Source organism: Heterocephalus glaber, unplaced genomic scaffold, assembly GCF_053883595.1.
Source record: "Heterocephalus glaber isolate CG9 unplaced genomic scaffold, H.glaber_assembly_v1.0 deba00001481, whole genome shotgun sequence".
Lineage (NCBI taxonomy): Eukaryota > Metazoa > Chordata > Mammalia > Rodentia > Bathyergidae > Heterocephalus > Heterocephalus glaber.
The window spans coordinates 38726711-38745207 of NW_028258317.1; the positions used below are offsets into that span (position 1 = coordinate 38726711).

General features: G+C 34.4%; 1 protein-coding gene and 1 non-coding gene across 38 annotated transcripts in view; both read left to right on the forward strand.

Moving 5' to 3' along the window:
• The window catches only part of Mpdz (multiple PDZ domain crumbs cell polarity complex component), a 159349-nt gene that overhangs the window by 47445 nt on the left and 93407 nt on the right, over nt 1-18497 (forward strand). For 36 of the 37 annotated variants that reach the window (XR_015440073.1, XR_015440072.1, XM_087183939.1 and 33 more), the window contains 6 exons: nt 749-955; nt 3891-4005; nt 4310-4398; nt 12882-13065; nt 13872-13943; nt 16155-16258. Coding sequence is in view for 35 of the 37 variants with exons in the window: in XM_087183939.1 (XP_087040065.1) it covers nt 749-955; nt 3891-4005; nt 4310-4398; nt 12882-13065; nt 13872-13943; nt 16155-16258 (771 nt within the window). In the remaining 2 variants the exon portion in view is untranslated. The remainder of the gene's footprint in view (nt 1-748; nt 956-3890; nt 4006-4309; nt 4399-12881; nt 13066-13871; nt 13944-16154; nt 16259-18497) is intronic. The other variant, XM_087183943.1, reaches the window with a different exon arrangement.
• LOC147825915 (U2 spliceosomal RNA) lies at nt 3016-3204 on the forward strand. Its single transcript, XR_015440191.1, has one exon. It is a non-coding gene; the product is annotated as a U2 spliceosomal RNA (small nuclear RNA).

The window sequence follows — 18497 nt, forward strand, 5'->3', positions numbered from 1 at the left end:
ACTTGAGAAAGAACTCTTATCTGTCTGTGTTTTATCTTCTGTATAGCACTACACTCTCCAGTACTGCTAAATTTTATTTAAATTAATTAAAATTAAATAAAATTACATATTTAGTTCCTTACTTTGACTAGCCACATTTCAAATGTCCTATAGCCAGATGTTACTAGTAACTGCTGTGTTAGAACAACTCCATTATTGCAGAAAGTTTTGTTAGACAGCATTTGTAGAGCCTTATAAGACTGCTTTTCCCACCTCTTATCTGTCTGAATTTTCACCTTACTAGGATTTCATCTGCTAATGCAGTCTTTTGGAATATGTATAATTGAAATAGTCAGGTAGAAAAGCATTGCATTAAAGCAGTGTTATCTTGTAGAGATAGTAACACATTTTAACTACTGTATATTTTATTTGCATGGTGACTTCGTACTTTATCTTTGCTTAATAGCCTTTTTGCTTTCTAGCCCTCAAAAACAGTCATAAAACTTTTTCTTGTAGGTACAAATCAAAATTAAAGTTCCTGTCAGCTAATTTAAGGAGTGTTTGTGAATTTCATTTTTTTTTATATTATACTAGATAATGCTAGAATGGTTTAGAAGGCAGCTAATATTGTAATTACATGTTTAATGTCCCATGATTGCCATAGCAGCATATCACTGCCATCTTTTATTATTTCCTTTTCCTCATTTAGGACTTCTCTGATGCAGTTACATGAACAGTAACCTAACTATTTAGCCTCTTTTTTGTCCAGCATGGACGATTATGCAGTGGAGACCACATTCTAAAGATTGGTGACACTGATTTGGTGGGAATGAGCAGTGAGCAAGTAGCACAAGTCCTGAGGCAATGTGGAAATAGGGTTAAATTGATGATTGCAAGAGGTGCCGTTGAAGAAACTACAACACCCACCTCCCTGGGCATCACCCTCTCCTCCTCATTTTCTACACCAGAGATGCAGGTAAGTAGGTAGAACAATTATTCTGAAAGCCAGAGAAAACAACACTGAGATGATGGCAACATTTATTTAAAAACTAGACTTGTTAGTGTTCATATGTTAGTGTTGATGAACAAAATCAAATGTATGGATGCTTCAGCACTGATAATGTCTTATTAATCTCGAATAATATATACAACAAATGAAATATAGGTTGCTTAAAAATGCTAGATAATGTTACATTTTTCTCTAAGCAGCTCATTTATGAGGTTAAGATTTTGAAATGTGGATATTTTACAAATAATTATTTGTTACACCTAACTAAAGTGCTTAATTATATTTTTTCTCTTAATTAGAAAGCTTTCCATAAGGTCATAGTTCTAATTATTCTCTTTTAACAACTTTCTTTGTAGTCTTTTTGTTTTTGTTTTCCATGTGTAAAGGTTGGAGAGTGGCAACATTTTTAGTAGGAGTAAATACAGCGTAAAAACCTTTCAGTTTTATTGTTTTCAGGTATGTCTAGAGCTCTGATCAGATCTGTATGAACAGTCAATATTCTTGACACAGTTATATAATTTTTTAAAATCAAAAGTTGTGTTATAATAAAAGGTATTATAATAAAAGTTTTATTCATAAGTATAGGATTCTTTGTTCTTAACTTGATGTGAAAATGGTGGAAAATTTCAAAATTATTGGAAGTTAGCTGTCTCACCTGGTTTACAGGTCACAAGACTACTGTGTATAGTATCACCACAATAATTATATCCAGAAACCTCTGAACTATTTAAGAAGAGAATTTCACCCAATTTCTTGTTAAAATTTACACAAGCACAAGTCCTATATACCTCTCACATAGATGCAAAAATTTGTTTTCTTCTATTAAAGTTGTTTTTAACCAGTTGTTACAATATTTTTAATATCCTAACCTCCACTAGCCCTTTAAAATTTTATTAGAATCCTTGAAATTTCCATGATTCTGTTATTTTTGGAATTGAGTTTGCTTGCTATTCTTTGCAAAGAGAAGAAAGAAATCTTGTTTATGAAAGTGTTTAAATGGCATTCTTTTGTGGTAAACAAAACATTTTATTCAGCAATATATAAATGAATGCAATACTGAAAACCACTTGATGTAATTGAAAGCTTAGAAAAATATCTATTCTGTGCATTTCATCATTTCTGAAGCTTGTGCCCCTTTTGAAACCATTCGATAGTCAAATTGCCACCCTCTAAAATAGCACTCGCATAAGTCTTATTAAAAATAGAAAACACATTTGTTTCAATTGAAGCAGATTTCATCCTGTCATTTTCTTGTAATTATCTAAACTTTAAACTTTTGCTAAGTTTGCACAGATAATTATGTGCAATGAAAAATAAATCAAACTTTATTGTAAAATTGTAACTCATTTAGGTGGAACATCAGATATCAGATATACTAAGTTTGTTGAAAGGAAATCAGAAAATATTACCACCTCTCCCCAACCTTTATATCCTTTAGAACTCATTAGCCTTAATTATGGCATGTTCTTCTTAGGGTTCTCTATATAGAATCTGCTGACTTCACACTAATGATTACTACCAGTTGCTTATTGATAACATGCTGTGCCACTTCACGAATGCTTAATTTAGGGACCTTTGCTCTTCAGTCCATACAATTAATAATGCTACATGTTAGAGCTGACATTTGAGAAACCCCCTTCCTGCTATGATTCCAGGAAGGATACTAATGAAGGACACTAATGAAAAAAGACATACTTTTCTTATTAATAGCTTTTCACAGTGACGTCTGAATTTACAAAACAAAGGGCAGTTTAAAACATTTCCTTGATGCATTCTACTGCTTTTCAAAATAATACATCAGTCTATTTATAACAGCTACAAAATAGATCAATTCATATTAATGTATTAAAATAAAGTATAAATGTAAGATAAAATATCAAGTAGGCTTTACATACCACATATTGTTTGAAAGAGGAAACTCTACAACCAGACTATTTAGATTTGAATTCTACTGCTATGATATTTTTAGCTGTTTCTCCTTAGAAAATTTTATGTAATTCATTTTCCCAAAATAATAACTGATATAAATTGCTTCTCAGCCTTTTCACTAAGATCAGGTGTAGTAGATGTTCTTACCAGTTTGATATCTGATACATTCTCTATCCAAGGACAGTGTATTGAATAGAGTTTTAGAGCTGGGGGATGGAACTGGGGCTTGCTCAGTCCACTGCACTCACTGACTTGGTATTGTAGTGCCTCCAGGTGCTGCACTCCCTCCAGGGATCAATGAAAGAAATCCATAAGAGAGCTGTGCCTACCTCACTGGCTTGTGAGGAATCTAAAGCATATTACATTGTTATATGAAGTAAGAGATTAAAACATATCATATGCCTTTCATGTAAGAACTACTCAATACATGGTAGCTGAACTGGTTGTTTTTATTCTTTTCCTGATAGACAGTTGTACAAAAATGCTTAAAACAAGTTAGTGGCAAAGCTAGATTTGAACTTGTTGATTTGAATTCAAAACTTGAGTTCTTGCAATGACAACATCCTGAATCCTTCAGAAATTAAGATAAACCAACCCTGAAAACAATTTAATAAGAAAATATTTAATTTTTAAAACACTGAGTATGCAAACAATAATGTATCCCTCCTATAAAGGGAAGTTCAGCCTTATTCTTGACATTCCTTTCTGAGCAAAAGTGTGATGCTGAGTCCATGTTGCTACCACCAAAGAGGTACTCTTGACTGTAATTCTCTGAGTTCTCTGACACCTTATTATGTCACATTACTCTGAATAAAAGCTCTGGCTTTTTAAATTTACCTTGTTTTTAATGTTTATTTCTCTGTATATTATGTATATTTATTGTACATATGTATTTATTGACTTATATTTATGTATTTATATAAGAATTATTGATTTTATTTCATTGTGTATATATTTATTGATTTTATTTCAGGTTGATGCTTCTACTCAGAAAAGTGAAGAAAGTGAAACATTTGATGTGGAACTCACTAAAAATGTTCAAGGATTAGGAATTACTATTGCTGGTTATATTGGAGATAAAAAATTAGGTAAAGTAAACTTTCAATATTTTTTAAACATGATAGTTGCTTCTGTTATCTATCTTATGAAATATTGAATCAGCATTGCATATTCTGAAGTTTCAGGATAAGCTAGCTGAAAATTTTCTTAGAAATAAGTCAGTGTAGGTGACTAATGACAGACAACAATTGTCTTATCTTTTGCTGCAGTTTTTTTTTGTGTGGCTTGTTGATATATATTTTTCTCAGTTAGGGCTTGTTTTTTCAAGAGTGGAGGATAGATTCTTTAAATGTGTTATGTAAGTCATGAAAAATAACCTGTTTCTAATCTTAGAACCATCAGGAATTTTTGTAAAGAGCATTACAAAAAGCAGTGCTGTTGAACATGATGGAAGAATCCAAATTGGAGACCAAATTATAGCAGTAAGTTACATATTTAATAATAGTGTTATAGATTTTCATGTTTGAGAATTGTATTCTTCTAGTTTACTTATTTTTGAGAAATACAGTTAACTGTTAATTTAATCTTGTTTTGGACTTGAGACTATCAACACACCAACCCTTTTTATTATTTCAAGGAAGCAAAATAAAGCATTGGATGAAAGCTTTACTAATCTCAATTCTAAAGGAGAAATTTCTTCTTGAATAATATCTATTAGATTTCTGATTGCAATAAATTTGTTATATTAATATTATAGCAATACTTATAGGCACTCCAAAGGTAAAGACCAGATGTTGTGACTTTCTGGTATGCCTGAATCTGAATTTGTGATGCATGCATTTTTTTTTAGTCAGAATGATACTGTAACTGTTGACTCCATGGCCAGAGTTCCTTTCAGCCCAAAGGATACCCAAAATAAAAGAAATAGATCCAGCTACACTTCTTAAATTAACTCATCCTATTATTGAGTATATGGCTGTTTCAGGGAGAGCCTGAAAGAATCCAACCTTCAGTTCACTGTTTAGTGGAAACTAGGCTGTTCAACCTACTCCCTGAAACACAGATTCAAAGAAATCCTGGCCAAGTGCTTTCTGGTTAAATATGGTCAGGAAAAACTGTGTATAGTATGGTTTCTGAGAGACTCATAATGCATATTGAAAAACTGAAGACTGAGAATTCCTTCAGTAATCTGTTTACCTCTTTTACCTCAGTTTTTTTACCCAAGCTTTTGTAATTGTGAAGTCTTCTCTTCCCAAATATATATTAATATTCTTTGAAGACATCTTGGGGAATGCTTCTTTAATGGGTATTTGTTATTGTTAACTGTCTCTGCTGTTCCTTTGGAATCTTAATATTAGTAAGAAGATAGAGTATTAAGATGAACAAGTCCGGGCTGGGGATTTAGCTCAGTGGTTTTGCCGCCTGCTGTGCACATGCAAGGACCCAAGTTTGATCCCTGGTACCAAAAAAAAAACAAAACAAAACATGAACAAGTCCTTAGTCATAGCAATGTTGTGTGCAATAGCCAACTCACAGAAGCAACCTAGATAGATGAATGGATGAATGAAATGTGGTTTATGTTCATGTAATGCAATGCTCTTCAATCTTTAAAAAGAAAAATAATATCATATACTACTGTGTGGATGCATGTGGAGGCCATGATGCTTAGTGAAGCAAGCTAGTCATAGAAAGACAAATACTGTATATTAAACGAGGTATCTAAACTAGTCAGACTTGAGAGAAACAAAAGGTAGAATGTTGGTTACCAGGAGCAGGAGAGAAGTGAATGTGGAGTTGTTTAGTGGGATAGTGACTCAGTTTCCAAGATGGAAAAGATCTGAAAGTGTGTTACACAACAATGTAAATATACCTTACTGAACTGTACCTTTAAAAGTAATTAAAAGAGTAAATTTTATGTTGTGTGGTTTTTTTTAACCACAATTTTTTTAAAAAAGGTAGCCGAGTTCCTTATTTCTGCCTCTTAAGGTCCATTGGATCTCCATGAGACTTCCTGGGTTTAGTGCCGTGAAACTCCTACTTACTGCTCATCTCTTGAAGTCCACTTAGAACACCACATTGATCTTGCACCCAGTCTGGTTATCTGCTGGAATGAGCTTCCTCAGTATATCTGCATTTTATTATGCAGTGAAAATTAACGACTGTATTTTTTTTTAATTTGGGGAAAAGGGAGGAAGAAAGAATAAATAGCTGTAGAATTGGAATGTATACATGAGTCTGAGTTAAAAATTAAAAACAGCTAATTTATTGTTTTTCTTTAACTATCTTTGTTCATTAGAAAACTTTTTTAAAGATGTAGCTTTAATGAGATATCATTACAGTACAGTTTACCCATCTAAAGCTTATAATTCATTGACTTTACTGTATTCACAGTGTTAGACATTCAATACTATAATTAATTTTAGGACATTTTCATTACTCTAAAAAGAAACCTCATATTCAGTAGCAGTCAGCTCCTAACTCCCCTACCTTCCATTCCTAAGCATTCCTTAATCTACTGTTGGTCTCTTCTGTACATTTGTCTGTTCTGGAACATTTCATGTAAATGCAGTCATTGAAGACTTTTATGATTTACTTCTTTCACTTAGCATGTTTTCAAGATTCGTTTATGTTGTAGCATGTATCTGTTCTTCATTTTCCTTTATTGCCATTTTCCCAGGCATCCGTCGATGAATGCTACAGTTGCATTGTTTTTACTTTTTGTCTGTCATGGACAACACGACTGTAAACATTCATGTACAAGGTTTTATGTGGATTTATGTTTTCATTTCTCTTTGTTATATACTGAGGAGTAGAAGTGCTGAATCTTATGATTATTTTATATTTAACTGTTCAGCAAACCACCAAATTTGGGATAAGGAAACTTCCTTTGTATGATTTCTAGGAGAATCAAATCACATCTTTATTTAAAATATCTGGTATAAAATACACAAATACATTTTGATTAATTCAGGAGATATTTATCGAGGGCCTGAAATGATTATATACTTGAAAAAGTCTCAAAATGCTTCCCCCTAAACTTGTCACTATCTTCATTTTATGTAAGTGGAATCTCAAGTATAATTCCTCTTAAGCAAGTCAGTGATAAAAGAAATGGTTACCTCAAAATATAGAAGTAATTTTCTTGCTTTCAATAAAATTATCCTTCACTGTTGGCAAGGTTTTGAATTTTTTTTTTTTTTTTTTGGTATCGGGGATTGAACTTGGGTCAGCCCAAGGTTTTGATTTTTGATGTTTAATTTTTAGCAGCATGCTTTTACCTCAAAGTGAAAAGTACCTCAATCTGCTGGAGAACATTATACAATGCTTTTGTTCCTGCATTAATTTTGTGAAAAATGCCACCATCTTGTGGACTTTTAATATATTGATAGCAAAGTGCTCCACATCCAGTTGCATTTTCACAACTGTAGTCTTTTTGTCTATTCTTTTGACAACAGCTATCGAAGGCTACAGTCTATTTTTATTTTTTAATTGTGTGCTGAGAAGATTAAGAAATAATTTCTTATTATTTTGAAGAAATGTTATTTTTGCAATTTAAAACTTTTTTTTTTTTTTTTGACAAATTGTGTTCTGTGGATCCTAGAGTTCCACTATAGCATTTCAGGGCAGAAAGTGAGAGAATGGTTCTATCCCCACTGCCTCCACTTACCTTTTCAGATGTTGGTATTCTGGGTCAGATGTTTGACAAAGGACTCATTTTTTCAAATAGTTATCCAAACTTGTCAATAAAGTCATATACCTATTCTTTTTAGTTAAGTAGTCGATGATTCATGCTGAAATCAGTAAAGAATTGATTGATAAAAAATTTCTTAAAAGCACATAAATAAGAAAGTGTCACATGTTGCCTTTGCTGTTCTGTGATTTTGTTAATAGGTTCAGGCTGTCTATGAATAGGAATGGGCCATGGTGGAGAGGGCTGGGGAAGTTACATGGAGTGTGCTAAGAAGCCAGGTTTGTGAGTTGTGCCAACTAGCTTTTCTTCCCTATAACTGTTCTGTTAATTGTGGTATTGGCTGTGCCCATTAGAAAAGTGATATTTGGCCTCCTTTTGTGAGATAGAAAAGCACTCTGCTATCATCACACCTAGTTCCAGTGTACTCTTTTCATAGTATCATTGAGTCTGAACTGACCTCTTAAATGTTCTTAGGATCAAAAGGCTCCAGAGCTAACTGCGACTCCCAACTGAGGTCTTGATGACTGTGGCTCACATGCAGCATGGATGTGCAGATGCTGAACAGAAGCCTTGGGGTTTCCACATTTATAACTTTTCATTCTCTTGCTAATCCAGCTCCTTAGTATCCCAGTACAAAGTGCCATGCATTGTGATTCTGAGAAAGTGGGTATTATTTCCACATTATAGATGAAGATATTGTGAAATTGGAGCTGAAGTCTAGTTTAAATAGTTCATGACTATTTCCTGATGGGACTTTTTTTAGTGATAGTATCATCTTCTGACATTTGGGTAAGGAATGTATTTTAAAATCTATGTTACTAAGTTTTAAAAATAAAGAAAACATGTTTTTCTTTACATAGTAGACTCTTACTGTTAATAGGTAAAAAAATCATACACATATTTTTCTTAATGAAACTATTTAACATGTTGGATGATGAAAACCTATTGCAGATAAAATCTTTGCAGCCTAAAGCTCCATGCATTTTAAAGAATTTTCATAGAACCTCCATGCAGAGATCTTTGACCCTTTTTTCTTTATTAGCATAAGAGTAAATAACATGTTCATTTATTTTAGGTTTTGCCTTTTAGGTTAAAGAATATAAAATTTGAACATGTTGCTTTGCCTTTTAGGTTAAAGAATATAAAATTTGAACATGTTGCAGTAAAATTCAGAAATTTTCCATATAATTATTTAAATAGTGTTATGTTCATTGATAACTTTTTAGTTTTTACTTCACTAAAATATATAGCTGGAGGTGTATTCATAGAAGCAAATGTGGATCTACTGTGATATATTTAAGCAGGCTTATTCCTAGACAGTTATATTGCTTACAGTTGCTTTTTGTTTTAAACAGTTTATTACATACCATTTTATATATTTTCTCTTTTAAGGACTATGATTTGAAATGCTTGAGTTCAGTTTTGTTGTAATAGTATTATTTAGATTTAAATTTTACTAACATTTTGCTTAGTAGTCGATCTCATATGCCACAGTTTCTTACATGAATTTGGATTACTGTATCATTCAGTTGGTGTTTAAATTTTACAGAAAAGAGTGAGTCTGAGCTTTCCGTGTCTGAGAACCACTTCAGTTGCAGGGTGGGGGGCATCTTGGCTTTGACAGTACTGGTACTGCTGCAAGAGGGCTTTGTGCTTAGTGCCCAGGGCTGTGGTTAGAGTCATTACCCAGTTCCTTCTTGGGTTGCTGGAAGAACCCAGTGGAGATATTTGACCAACTTTCCATCGGCTCTTCTTTCTTGTGCTTCAGTTGTCAACAGTCTGTTACATGGAAGTTCTCTCTCGAGTCCCGTCATTCCCAGGGCAGTTGGCTAGGTTTCAGGCAGACTTGAACCACGAGTGTGGCCTTCCCTTGGTCTGTTCCCACACAAAGGGATGTGAGTGGATCCCAGCCTAACAGCACTTTTCTCTAGCAACCAAATAACCTTTTCTTGCCCTTCTGATGGAGTTAAAACAGAATCCCTTTTCGTTGTTGTTTTTTTGGTACCAGTGATCGAACTTGGGTCCTTGCGCTTGTGAGGCAGGTGGCAGAATCACTGAACTAAGTCCCGGCCCCAGAATCCCTTTTCTGCTACAGGTGATGCAGCTTTTCTGACTAGAATCAAGGGGAAGATACCCTACTGGGTGGGCTAGGGACTTGCAGGGCTGTTTCTGCTCTGCCTGACCCACCCTTGTTCCTTCCCCTCCCCACCCTCCCCTCCTTCCCCCTTCTGTCCTCTCCTCTCCCTCCCCCTCCTCTTCCAAATTCTCCTCTTCTTAAATTTTCCTAAGCTTTAACAACCCAGTCTTTTTATGTTCTAAATGTGTGAATTGTAGTTCTTTACCACCTAGTTAAAATGTCTGTGATTGGCCCCTTTTACAAATTATTTTGGTATATGATCTCAGTATTCTTAGCATTTCAGCCACAGTTTACATTTTCTCACACATTGCACAGAGTATAAAACTAGATTCATAATTTCTTTACTACAGTTCTTTACTGTGCTCTCTCTGCTGGATGGAGGTTAATAGATTTTTTTTTTTCTTTTGGTCTTCAGAATGTAGAATTTTACCAGGATACATCTAGGTGTTAATTTTTTTCTATTTATTTTCTGGTTTTTCATGTCCCTCTTTGACTTACAGTCTTGGATAAGTTTCCTTCCCCCAGTTTTCTCCATTTTTCCCTAATTTTTTTTCTCTTCTAGTAATTCCTTTCATAAATATATTGGATTTCCAAGAGCAGCCTATGTGTCTCCAGTCTTATTTTACTGAAAAGTTTTATTCTGAGATATGGGAAAATCATATAATCCTGCGTTCCATTTCCTGACTTTGTTTTTATAGTATTTAAAACCTTGTGGATTTGTCTTTCACCCCTCAGCCCTGGCTTTTTTAGCCCCTGCTTTTTTTTTTTTTGTACCAGTGATCAAACTCAGGACCTTGCACTTGCGAGGCAGGTGCCAGAAACACTGAGCTAAATGCCCGGCTCCCCACTTTTTGATAGATACTTATTTCTTTGTAAGTATAATCTTTACTGCTATACGTACAATGAAACGTTAATCATTTTTGAAAAAAATTTCAGGAAATAACTTTTTTTTTCTGTTCACTGAAATAGTGTTTCATAAGATACTTGTACTGATGCTTCTCTGGTATTTTATTCCATATCTTGTGATCTTTCTTCATTCTTACAAACAGCTTTACATGTACAAATGGGATTTGAGATGGGTTCTACTAGAATGTGTGCATTTTATGTAGTTGACTGAGGAACTGATAGAATGATATAGGCTACTGAGTGGTCCTCAGTGGGTGTGGCCTGCAAGCTTGGTGTATTTTTTAGGGTCACTGTTGAGAAGCTGCATGTATCACCTGACCACATCCGCTTAGTGTTGTTTGAGATTTACTGAAGTTTCTTCTCAAAGACCAGACCAGCTGTTCCTGCATATATAGATTCAGCTGGCCTGCCTTTAATCCAGTCATGCCCAGGCCATTTCTAGTAGAAACTTCTCCGGTTATTGGAATAGGGACATTCGTTTTTCATTCATTCCCAAAGATTGTTTGGTAATATTTTCTCCATTATATAATTTGTTAGTCTTTCCAGAAGGGAGCCAGCAGTGGAATGAAGGGAGGAAAAAGACAGACGACACTGTTCAAGTCTCTCTCTAGCTCATAAGAACCATACAAGATTTATAGGACCACAAAGTGTCAGATCATAATCTAGGTCCAGCTTTGTAGATTTTTGCTTTAATATCCCTATTTGTAAAAATAATTAACTACTCATTGTTTGCTTTTTCCTCCCTTCTATGTATTAAAATATGTTGTTATACTGTATATTGATATATTATTAATATAGATATTATGTATGTCTATATATGTGTGTATACATGTGTATTCATATATAAAACAAATGAATTTTTAAGTGTTTAATTAGAAGCTTTATTATATTCTTCCAGAAACCTCTGTAGTAAGGGTTCTTTATCTTCTTGAAAAACACTGATCTAGAGCTCATACTTCTCATTCATTTAGTAAACATTTGGGTGCCCAGTGTGGCTAGCCTTGTGTTTATAAAAGCTATGACACACAGCCATTGTATATCCATTTCAGATTCAAGAGGATTATTATTGAATGTGACTTTCAACCTCAAATTTATCGTTCTACTTTTCTAAGCTTTTACTTTTCTACTTTTTTACTGTGACTCATGAATTTTATAAAAGTGATATTATAGTCTGTATTTTTTTAATCTACCCCTAAAGGTGATTTTCTTTCCAAATAAGTTTTTGACTTATGATCCAATGGCTCCATAATCCCATTTGGGGTGAATGTCTACTGTGTGGCTAATACCATATTTTAGTGACACTGTTAAAAGCAGAAGTGTCTTGGAGCCCATTCTTGGAGCATGCAGTTGTAAACCACATCATAACAGGAAATATGCACTTGAAATCCTGAGAAGCATTATGAGGAGGAATGGGTGAAAGGAATCTTATGAGCAGAGATATTAAAGTAGCTATGAAAGTAACTTGAGAATTAAGGTTTAAAGCAATCCACGGGGTGTTCTCTTGGTGAGGTGATGAGACAGAGCATGGGCTGGAGTGCACTAATGGCCATATGTATCATTGACCACATCCTTTTAATGTTGTGTGGGATTTGCTGAAGTTTGAGCACAGTTGGATGGCCATTCTAAGCCATTTTGGGGTTTGAAACATTGTCCTAAGCAGTATTCTATAGAATAAATGGTTGGGATGATGTAATATCATGCTGATGTTGTGAAAAGACCATGGAGCCATTTTCAAGTATGTTTTTATTTGTGAATCAGAAAAGGAGGAAAATATATATATAAAAGGAAGGTATTTATATCATCTTTTTAAGGAAGGATAAATGTGTTTTAGGGATACATCGGTACTCACAGTGAATGCTTTTCCTCACTACCTTCTCCACATTTATATCCTTCGTGTACTGGTTTCCAAATTTGATTGTGCCTCAGGATCACTCAATGAATATAAAAGAACATTTTAAAAGTTATAGATGCCTGGGTCCACCCTAAAATTATTGGCTCACTATTTCTAGACATGTTGCCTCTGAATCCATATTAGAACAAACAAGCCCTCTCAAGAGATCCTAGCGCACCTAAATTAATACTCGTTCTCTATAAACAACTGTTAGTGTATTATTGTCTATCCCCCCACGTAGAGAAATACTTATTCCCATTTTTCATAGTAATAAGGAGCAAATATGTACTTGAGTTAGTGAACAGATACCCATTTATCCTTTAAAATGTCTTTTTCACAGGTAGACGGCATCAACCTTCAAGGGTTTACCAATCAGCAAGCAGTGGAGGTGTTGAGACACACAGGACAGACTGTGTGCCTGACACTCATGAGGAGAGGAATGAAGCAGGAGACAGAGCCCCTGTGCCGAGGGGACATCATGAAAGACGCAGATGTGTCTCTGGCTAATGCCAGCATGAGCAGAGGTACTACCACATTAATCTGATGTTTGGTTAGACCTTTGCACTATGTAGATTTTTTTTTTCTAATTCTAAAATAAAGAATGGTTTTTATCCTGAGCTATTTATGATAAACCAAGTAAAAAGAGGAGGTTTAATAAAGTGAAATTGACTAGAACTGGCAGTGAGTCCATAAACTATATAATGGGTTTTTGAATAGAGCAGATTTCTTTCTGTTTGTCCATTCCATCACCATTCCTCAGTTATAATCCTGCAGAGTCATGTACCGTTGTACCTCTGCATCATCTACCTTTCTGTCTGGCCTTCCCTTTGCACGTCATCCCAGTGATCTCATTATGGGGGATGCAGTGCTACTGGAATTATTTCTGTGAGCCCATGCTGGCTAAATAATAAATAATGAATTCCTTGAAGGAGTCAACTTGAATTCTACATTTAGAAATGCCATGCCATTCATAAGCTGTTGCTACCTCAAAATCTCTGCAAATTACTGATGTCCCGCATAGCTTGCTGCCAAAAGAGCTCAATGTTGTGTCAGGCCGTGTCTGAAAAGTGCTATTTCATTTGGAAAGCTAGTAACTGTTGTGGAGTTTATGCTTTATACTGCTTCCTGCAGTCCTAGGAGATGGAGAAGCGGGTCACAGAAGAACATTTGTCCATTTACAAGAGCGCTTTCCTTTATACACGGTTACTATGGAATTTAGCTCCCCAAAACAGACTTTCTTTTGGGGGTTCAAGTTAACTACAGTGGGTTTGAAAATTCAAGTGCTTGATGAAATTACTGAAGTAACTATTAAAATGTTTTTATCTTTAAGAAAATTATGAAAAAGATGAAGATTCTTTATCTTTGAGGAGAAATATTAGCATGTTACCAATTGAAGAAGAAGGTAAACATTTTAGAGAAGGCTATGATGTACTTTGTTATATTTTTAATGAAATTATTTTTACAAATGAAATTAAACTTTTATGGATAATACTGTAAGTTACTGAAGTCTTCTAAAAAGTAAAGGTTTTAAATCCCTATTTATACAGGTAGATATAATTGCTCTCATAGATTAAAATAGTTCATTTACAGCTGGTATATTTTGCTGAATTGGTCTATTTTTTCTTCTACTTTTTTTATCGGGAGACTTTAGGATTCAATTGGTGATATGTGTATAGTCTAAACTTAATCCTTTTGTTTCTGTATAGCTGACATGTCTACTTTATTGAGCAAACAATAATAAAATGATAAAATACGGTATTTAAAGTAAACATAGACAAGTCTTTCTAAGTTCATGTGAAGGAAACTATCTGATTCTGGAAGGCTGGTTTTCCCTTTTCAGCTTTTTTAAAGGTTCTGAATTTTAACTTTGGGAAGGTGGTTTGGAAAATAATTGTACTGAGATATTATCAAACTTTTCTGAAAATTCTTTCATCAAGCTCCTTAAACGTTTTTGTAACAGCCTTATTCCATGGCCATTGTGCTGCAGTAGTGCTGCCCTCTCTATTCCATGTGTCTTGTTCTCCTTGTACCTGTCTCTTATTTTGGCGCTCTGCTGACTTAAATCCACTGAACAAAGTCCAAGACTGAGCTTCTTCCCTTTGTGTGAATTCTACCCTTTATTAAAATTCATGTCTTTAACATATCTTCCCCCTTCATTACAATTTTTATGCTGAAAATCTTTATTTCTTTTTATTATTTTAAATGGCATTTATGTTTGTTAAGGATATCGTATAAGGCATATAAGGGAGATGTGTAGGATTCACAGATATTAATCATATTCTGCCATTTTTATAGTAATGGGTAAAGAAATTATTTAGACTAAGCTAAATAACAAGAATAGAAAAACAGAATAAAAATGTTCAGAGCATGGAATTGACGTAGTAAGTGGAAATGGGTGTTGGGCTATCTTGAAGGCTCAGGACCATCTATTTTGCTCTAGTGAAGACAACTAATGAGAAATTTATGTGTGTATTTGAGGAGGGGATACTCAATACTTATAATCAGGAGTCCCAGGATCTCTTTGAAACAAAATAAAGCAGAACTTTGTGATTCTTACGCATCTCATTTTATACAAGTCCTCGACACGGTGTAAGGTGTCACTGGTCCTTCCACAGAAATTTGCCTCATTGCACAAGCCTGGACGTGTCATTTGATTTCTCAGGAAGGTCAGCGGACTGGTCTCAGTCTCGGTCTCTCTCTGTCTCCTTCACTCCTCAGGTTTATTGAAATTATAATATCTTTATGCAGTCTCTTTTGGTGAAAAAAGAGATCATTTTCTTAACCTAGGAGATACCAAGTCTGCAGAATATACCTGCAGTGAGAGCTCTTCAGTTTCTACCAAATGTAGGCAGATAAGAAATGTGGATTTTGGAGTACTCTTTAAATTTGAAATTTGAATGCTAAAATTAATTTAGAGAATACTGCTTAATAGAGATTTTTTAAAAGGCAAACCGTTATGAATAAGAACCATGATGAAATACAGAAATAATTGACTATGAACTTGTAATTCTTCCAGGCAGTTCCTAGTTTTAGCTAAGCATTTTAAATTCAACATCATTTATGCAGCTTGATGATACTCTTTTTTTTTAAATTTTGGTTTCTCTTTTTGCCAATTAGTGAGATTCTATTTATAGGCTTTTGAGTATAATCTCAGTATTTGTTTCTTTTGATTTATATTTTCTTTTTGTATGTGGAATTGTGTATATTATTTTAAAATTTCTCTTTGTTAAGTAATAACAGAACCCTTTTTTTCCTGAAGTAGTATGTGGCAATTAGAGAGAACTTAACCTAGAGGTGACATGGCTTTTTACCAGAGCCTCCAAAGGACCACCCAGTGACTCCTGGTGATAACCAGAGAGCCCACTTTTTTACATAAAAGTTAGATAATAAATAGCTACTTGAATGGAAGTATACTTAAGATTTAAAAGATATTTATTGAAAGAGATTATAGTTCTAACTTAAATGATCACAATAAGTGTAGAAATAAGAGTGACATCTCTGGGGTGAAGACTATGACTGCCCACAGCACACAGGCTGTGACCACTGTATCTGGCAGAGAGGATTCAGATGTGGGGAGTTCTGTAGTTTGTCCCTAAATGTCTGACCATTCTAGGGCATCCGGTGCTCTCAGGTGAGGGACAAGAAACTGAAGATGCAGGAGAAGCTGCGATGCTGACCAAGTGGCAGAGGGTCATGGGAATTAACTATGAAATAGTGGTAAGTTGGTCTATCCTCCCTAATTTTCTAACTTGTCCTTGTATTTGAGCGTGAAGTTAATGATAATAAGAAAAGTAATCATCAGAAAGAGTCCCCAAGAATTAGTGAATATCCAGTGGGTTTTTTTTTTTTTTTTAAAGATCAAAATTCCTAATCCAGGTACTGAAAAACTCAGGAGAATGTTACATGGTAACCAAGGAGCTGAAATTAATGGAATGCAAGTTTTAGAACTTATATTTCGTCATTATTTTAATATTTCTATTAGCATAAGTAATATAAACACAAGTATTTTTCTAATTCTTAAACCTATGATTTATAAAAAGAATCAAAATAGAGTGACAGTGTTTACTTAAAAATAAGACAAAACGCATCATGACCTGCGTACAGAATTGTAGAACATGTTTTCTTCTCACCTTTTTCACTCTCATGTATTAAGAAATTATTTCAGAATACTCTTTTCATTTCACATACAGCATGCTGAATGTTTTATAACATAAAACAGTTTGTATATCTAGTCAAACTATCATGATTTGCTATCCTAAAAAGAAATTTAACAAAGTTGACCCAAATTATTAACCTCTAGATATATACCAAAATATTTTAGGAATTTCAAAAGGAAAAATAAAACACTGTGTTGGATAGAATTTTTTGTATTGCTTAATTTATTTGTTTCAGAACAGATAAAGGACAACAGCTACTAACATACAATATTAATAATTAACACTGACCAAGCCCTTCTTTACTATGCAGTATTCTTTTAATTTTCATAACAGTGATCTTTTACGCATTTAAGATAGTTAACCTTCAAAGGAGAATTAAGTAAGTAGAGCTGTTATTGCCATTTTAAATTGAGTTAAGGAAAAATGCCCTAAGGTCCAGCTCAAAGCTGATTAATTTAGCATGTACTTGTATGGGGCAGGTTGAAAATGGCTGGCATGTGTAACTAAGACTGGTTCTCTAAGTGGTGATTGAATAATGAAGGGCATTCTTCTTTAGCCATTTTGTCACAGACTTCAGAACTAACCCTGAACTTCTCTGTCCTTTGCACCTGATTCTGTCGGTGGTACTCCTGGTAGCCTGCCAAGAGCAGAAGTGATCTCTAAGAGAGAAGGAAGTTATTCATGGGGCTTGGTCAGACAAAGATAAATGAGACCTTGGTCTGACTTCACATTATGTGATACTAGTTGTGCTGTATAAATGAAATAGTGGAGAATGCTAAAGCAGAGAGAGGGACTGATGAACATTATCAGGGGGGTCCTGGTAGGCTTCTCAGAGGATGTAATCTCTAAGGTAGGTTTCAGGGGCAAGAAGAATTCATTCAGCATTCAATTTAGAAATGAGATGATTTTGCTTCTTATAGCCAGGGATTTAGCTCAGTGGTTTTGCCTCCTGCTGCACAAGCTCAAGGACCCGAGTTTGATCTCCGGTACTAAAAAAAAAAACCTCACGTGAGATTTTGCTTCTGATAGTGACATTACAAAAATTACCAATAAGATGTGAAAGAACTTTTTGGGGGGATACTGGGGATCGAACTCAGGACCTTGCACTTGCAAGGCAGGCACAGTGTCACTGAACTAAATCCCTGCCCTGAAAGAACTCTTTTTAAGGAAACAGCCTTTTCTCAGTTTTTTATCTATTTCATTAAATTTGGAATAAAAGATTGAAGTTGATCATCTTTAGCATATATACTGATTTTAATATAAATATTGGATTCTGTGCAAAAATAGGTACTTTCCTAACATTATTTATTAGTGAGCATAACTGTAAGAAGCTTTTATTCACTTTTAATGATCATTGTTTTCCCTCAGTACAACATAGTGTCAGGCAGGTTGTAGAGTCGGATTGTCTAATACCCCCTTTCTACCTGGAAAGCTATGGTTAAATTAACCTCTTTGAGTCTCATTTTACCTTTTAAATACAAGGAGAGAAATTGTATCTGTGTATGAAAAGCAAATGAGATAATTATGAAATGAGATCAGCATAGTCCTTGGCACCTGGTACTAAGTGCTAAGTATGTGTCTTTTTTATACTCTTTTTGGGGCTAAGGGTTTAAAGAAGTTCTAATGGCCTTCCATCTATTATGAGCATCTATACACACTGAAAAACATCTTGGGTGATTGCAGCTGGCTGCTTCTCTGGTATTTTTGATTCAGAAAACCAATAGACATCAGTACTATATCAAAGGGAAAGCTCCAAAGCTTTGCAGGATTACAATATGGTTTTTGAAGCTTTTGTTACA